The 5,763-nt window shown below is 52.6% G+C and overlaps 1 protein-coding gene across 1 annotated transcript in view; it reads right to left on the reverse strand.

Moving 5' to 3' along the window:
* LOC104513371 (trinucleotide repeat-containing gene 18 protein-like) overlaps positions 1–5,284 on the reverse strand; it is a gene marked incomplete at its 5' end in the record, with an annotated part of 13,362 nt that extends 8,078 nt beyond the window's left edge. The window contains 4 exons of the mRNA XM_010156695.1: positions 347–488; positions 1,271–1,432; positions 2,242–2,684; positions 5,045–5,284. Of these exons, the coding sequence (XP_010154997.1) occupies positions 347–488; positions 1,271–1,432; positions 2,242–2,684; positions 5,045–5,284 (987 nt within the window). The remainder of the gene's footprint in view (positions 1–346; positions 489–1,270; positions 1,433–2,241; positions 2,685–5,044) is intronic.
* Between the last annotated feature and the right edge of the window lie 479 nt (positions 5,285–5,763).

Genomic DNA, 5,763 nt, shown 5'->3' on the forward strand with positions numbered 1-5,763 from the left:
ATGAGGCTTTGAGCGACCTGGTCTAGTGGAAGGTGTCCCTGCCTGTGGCCGGGGGGTTGGAACTGGATGGCATTTAAGGTCCCTTCCAACCCAAACCAGTCTGTGATTCTATGAAAATAGGGCAGCTCAGAGACTGGGCTTCATCTAGATGTCACAGTGGGCCACTCTGATAAAGCTTGTTTTTGGCATGCCAAATTGACCGGAAAAGTGTTACCTCCACCCTGAGGACTCCTGGCTTTGGATGAGCAGTGTGTGAAAGCATCACAATCCTCCTCTAAGCAGCCCTGGGAAACCTGCCCAGCTCCTCTACCTGTACCATGAGCCCCCAGGCCGCTCCTGCCCTCACCTGGTGTGGGTGGTCGCTCGACCAGCATGCTCAGTGGGATGTTCTCATCCTCCGAGAAGCTGCTGTCTTGGTTGGGTTCAAAATCCTCCTCAGCTGCCATGCTCTCCATGAGCTTGCTGACAGCTCCTCCCTTCCCTCGGTTCTGCGGGAAAGCAAGCAGCTGGACAACAGGCAACAGTCTGATCCCATCCCACCTTTCTCCAGCAACAAATAACCTAAGGATACCGCGACAAACTTGTCTCCTTCCTCAGCAATGTTAATCACACAGGGACATAAGTGGGTATAGTCAAACTTGCTTTTTGGTTGAACAAAGACCTTTGTTCTTCTGGGTTTATTCCCAAGCATCACTGATAGCTGACCAAAAGCTGTTTCACACACCCTAGCCCCTCCTGGAGGCTAGGAGAGATGCAGCGGAGCAGACAGCTGTAGCTCTGCTCTGCATTTACCAACTCCCTGCACAGCATTACTGAGGCCCTGGTTTCACTGAAGAGGCAGCAGGCACTGCTCCAATTTCACCTCAAAGCCCCACGATCCATTTCTTGCTGTTACACACAGACCATCACGTGAGAGGACAGGCTACAGCAATGGAGAAACCAGCAGGGACCTGGCCCACCCAGAGCTGAGCAGGGCAACTCCATCACCGTCTCCTCAGTCCTTGCTATCCATGACGGTTCTCTGGAAACCTTAGAGAAAATCCTGCCTGCTCATTAATCTGAAGGATGAAGCCAACCACCAGATGGGAGCAGCAGGTACTACCTGATAGTTCCCTTGGATTTTAGGCTACTCAAACCAGCATTTTGCCTGTAACACATCCAGCAAAACCTGCATGTCTGTTTTCCCTCCCTCACACTGCAACAGCCCAGGAAAGGAGCAGGGCTCTCCCAGCAACCCTCCAATTCACCCAGACTAGAATCAGCCTCTCACCTCTTTTTTCACCTCCTTGGCTTTCACTTTGGCCTTGCTCTTCTTGGCGGAGCCCAGGGCAGTCGCCAGGCTGACACGAACATCAGATGGTGAGCTAGGGATGCCGGGAGGAGACATGGAAGAGGAGGAGGAGCAGCAGGGTGTTTCCTTACCCTTCTTCCGCTGCTAAAAATAAAAAGGAAACACTCCTATCAGTAAAGAGAGGACAGGTAAAGCTCTGGGCCCGGGGAGAGGGGAAAGGTGGAGCCAAGCAGGCTGTGCACAGGTGGGATGATGTTCAGCCAGCAGTTAGTTCGCTGACCGCACCACATCCTGCATCTCCCAGCTCTGCTTTCAAGCTTCACACATTTTGGGAAGAGCTTTTCATTACCCTGGAGAACAATTCCTGCCCATCAAACCTTCCCCCATAAAGCTCCAAGAAGATCCCAGCTGGTTTCATGTCACAGCTAACTTGTCTAACTCTCCCCACAATCACTGCTGCTCTGTAACGCTGCCATGAACCGAACCGGGGCCGGAGGGAGCCGAGCTTTCAGCCAAGGAGGAGAGCCAGCAGCTCAGAGATCACTGCCACCACCAGCCAGGGACCGCCCTCAGAAGCCACCATATAAAAGGTGAACAGGCTCAAAGGCCAGCATGGGGTACAGCTCAGCAAGTGGGTAAGGTCATGCAGAGCAGAAGAGAGATTTCACAGATATTTTAATGTAGGATGTCCTCTCTGGCCAATCCAAGCAGGATGGATTTGGGACAGAGAGGGTGACACAAGTAATCTGCCCCGTTCAAACACAACAGGCTTTTACCCTGTGCGTCAGATCCAAGCCTGAAAGCTTCTCCGGGCAAACGTGGGGCTGGCAGGGGTGACAAGGGGCAGCCAAACAGCACTGAGACAGGACTCAGCCCTCCTCTGCCCTGGCAGAGTTAATCACCCTCCCCTCCCAAGGGTCCCACAGCAATTCTGCCAGTGCATTCCTCACCTTGCTTAGCTCCTTCCTCTCCTTCCCCTTGCTGCCCTCCTTTTTGGGGCTCATGGGTGCCCCCTTGCTACAGCGCCCAGGCTTGGAGACAGGAGTGGAGCTGGCAGGCGCCGTGGGGGTCAGCATGGCCGAGGATGTGGTGGCGTCATGGAGGAAGATCCGCTCGCTCCGGCGTCGGTTCCACAGGTCATCGTCGCTGGCCTCCAGCCCAAACTCAAAGCTCAAGTCCTTGGGGGACTTGAATTTCTTCAGCTTGCGGCCTTTCTCAGACCCAAGTTTGGCCTTGTCGGCGCTCCCAGATCCAGAGTCAAGGCTGCTGGGGGCCTGGCTTGGCGGGATGTTGCTTGCCTCCAGCGGCCCCTTCTTTCCCCGCAGCAGCCTTGAAGGTGACTTCTTCCTGATCTTGATCTCACTCTCCGAGTCCGTATATTCAAACTCTGTCCCTAGGTGCAAAGGATTTAACCATCAGTCAAAGCTCTGGCTGAGCCAAGAGGGGTCACATCCCGCTGGAAGCTTTTGGGCTCCATGGGAGATGCTGTGCCTGTTCAACAGAGCCCTTGCTTGTTCTTCTTTCCCCACATCCCTCAGATCTGCAGTTCTGCCTCCCTGAAAATAAGTCTCCCCTGCCCCAAACCAGAGCCCACCCATTCAGGCAGCGTGGTTCAGCATGTTCCCTGCCTCCATTTTCTCCCTTCTCCCAACAGCCAAAACCCTGCAGGGAAGCTCTGAACAAAAAAGACACTCTAACATTCGCCCCTCCACAAAAAGGAATTGCTCAGCTGAAGCCAAGCACGAACCCACAAGCCGAGCCTTCCTCCCCTCCTGGTGGGAGTCCTCTCCAGTCTCACCTTTGTTTCAGTAGAACAAGCTCTTTCACAAATTGAATAATCCCATATTTCAAGCTTATTTTTTTCCCATTGGCCAACAAACAGCACAGATCTTTTTATTGGCTCAGGTAATCACCCTAAATCAAGAGAGGTAAGTGATCTTTTGTCCGTGGCAAATGGAAATCCCCTCACATTGGCCTCTGCTCAGCATCACGGGCACAGCAGTACCCAGAGGCCTGAAATACTGTAGTAATGCCAAGAAGTTCACCACCTTCTGTTCCTCAGAAGCTGATAAAGGAGACCAAGACCACACGTTTCCAGGGGGAGAAGAGAAACTGAGGCAGCACCTACACACCCAGCAACACGGGCAGGAGGTAGGCAAGGCACTGTGGCTGTACAGGCACTGTGCCACCAGTGGGATACAGCCAGGAAGAAACTGATGCAGTAAGTTTATGCTGGAACAAGAGACTGAGTCCAGATTTTCTAAATCCATTTATTTTACAGGGCACTGGACCTCATGGGGTGACACAGCACCTCAGAAGATGTGTGCAAATATCAGCAGAACCTGGCTCTCCCTCTCCAAAAACCAGCATCAGCCAAAGGTCTCTTGTATCCTCCTCCAAGTTGCCGTGGATCTGCCCTCTCCGCACACACATCCGCGTGGCTCTGCCCTCAGACCAGCAAGGTCTGAGATCAGGCCTCGCTTCATGCCAGGGAGCTTGGCAGAAACACTTCTCAAGCCCAACGGTGAGCGGCCCCTGCTGTGGTAACCACTGTGTGAAGGAGACCCTTGAGAAAGGACACAAGGGACCGAACAATATTCACACAGGAAGGTGAAAATGTACACGGTACAAGCATGGAGAGCATCTTCTCTCAGTCTTTTCGCTCCCAAATATGCTCAGTTTCCTGGGTGAAGTCAGTCTGTGGGAACCTGTTCTCATCTCCTACCCAAACCTCTTCCCCTGAGACAGCCCCAGCACGAACAGAAAAAGAGCGAGGCTGTCAAAATCAAAGCTGGCAAGGCTCAAAATGAAAACCCCACTGGAAATTACAACACTCCTCCTCCCTCACCGCCGCATGAGGCAATTTCTAGATGCTTCCAGTTTCAAGGAGGGCAGGTTACAAGACGATAAATTCTTAACAGAAGCTGTTGGAACAAGTTGGCAAAAGCCTAATACAGCATGGAAACAGTGCTAAAACAAGACAGGCTCCCGAGGAAGACATCATTTTCCATTCTGAAGCATGCTATAAATTCCATTATCACTTAATAAATATTAATAGAGAATTTATAAATGGAACCCAAACGGATGTGTCTGACTGGGAACGATGTCACCAATGGGCACTTCTGCAGCAGGGCACGGGGAGGCGAAGAAATTAAACTCCCATTATGTGTAACACATCAAAACTGAGAGAGAGACAGGGCCAGAAATACAGGGTCTGGCACTGCAAACACATGAGCAGAGGAAGGCATGTTTGTTCCAAGTCTCACTGGCCGGTTTCTATGAGGAAGCTGATGGGATGCGCTGATTGAAGGGGTTTTTCTTCTTCCTGGGTGTCTCTGCTTCTCTTGGGTATGTAAGATCAGCTGCATTTAGCACAGGCTTCCTTCCCTAAAATGTAACAGCACTTCACTGCATTCAGCACTGTGTTCAAGGGGATGCAGTATCCCATCACTTGCCTTTGCAGCATGACTGTTAGGGATTTGCCAAGTAGGAAAAAGAGGAAACTTTGAGAAAGCCAGAGGCAACTGCCCCTAGGGAAGCGATGACTGCAGCTGCTAAATCTGCCATACCCATGACTGGTTCTTGTTTTCCTGCCAGGCAATCCGCCTCGCCTTCGGCATCAGGACCAAGCAGTCACAGGCAAAGAAAGGGCAAGGCAGTGTCTGGGTAATGCCCTGCTCTCTCGCAGCACAGCTGGGACCTCCTGAACCTTCCCTGTGCTCCCATGGCACCCACCCTAACCATGCAACTCACCCATCAGGCTCTGCCGCTCCTCCTTCTTCTTCGCCTTCTGCTTGGCCTCCAGCTGGATGATGGAGAGCGGAGGGGGAACGATGGGGCTGGGCATCGCACTGGCAGCAAACCTTGCTAGAAGGCCCAGGCCGCTCTCATCAAGGGCCGGCGATGAAAGCCTGTCGGTGCCGTCCGTCCCATAGTCCTCTGCTTCCTCCTCTTCCTCTTCATCCTCCTCTTCTTCCTCCTCTGAGCTAGAATCTAGCACGCAGAAAAGAGGGAGCCCATTACCAATCTCGTGGAGTTGTGCATCAGCCCCATTTCCACCCCAAACCGAGAACTCTCCTGCTGCTCTGTGCTCACCTAAGCAGCACTGAGCCACAAGATGCTGGCCACGGACACACACTTGTCTTTGCAGCCACAGCCACCATCACCCTGCCTGCCACCACCCTTGAAGGACACAGCAGTATGGGTATGGCAAAGAGGACCCAGTCAAGGCCAGGGAGGGAAGAGCAGGGTGTTGGCAGAGATTTGAAAAGGATGCCATGCACCCCCTTCTTCCCTGCAGCTTTCAGGAGGAATTAAAAGCTTAATTCCTTTGAAAATACCAACCTCGGAGCTGTGGGATTCCCCTCCCACCCACCACCTCTTCCTCCATAACGAAATCCATTAGCGTAATCAGAACGAGAGATCAGCATGGAAGGGGAATACCGGAGATCAGCCTGCGCCATGGCAGGAGG

This window comes from Eurypyga helias, unplaced genomic scaffold (genome assembly GCF_000690775.1).
Source record: "Eurypyga helias isolate BGI_N326 unplaced genomic scaffold, ASM69077v1 scaffold21588, whole genome shotgun sequence".
NCBI lineage: Eukaryota > Metazoa > Chordata > Aves > Eurypygiformes > Eurypygidae > Eurypyga > Eurypyga helias.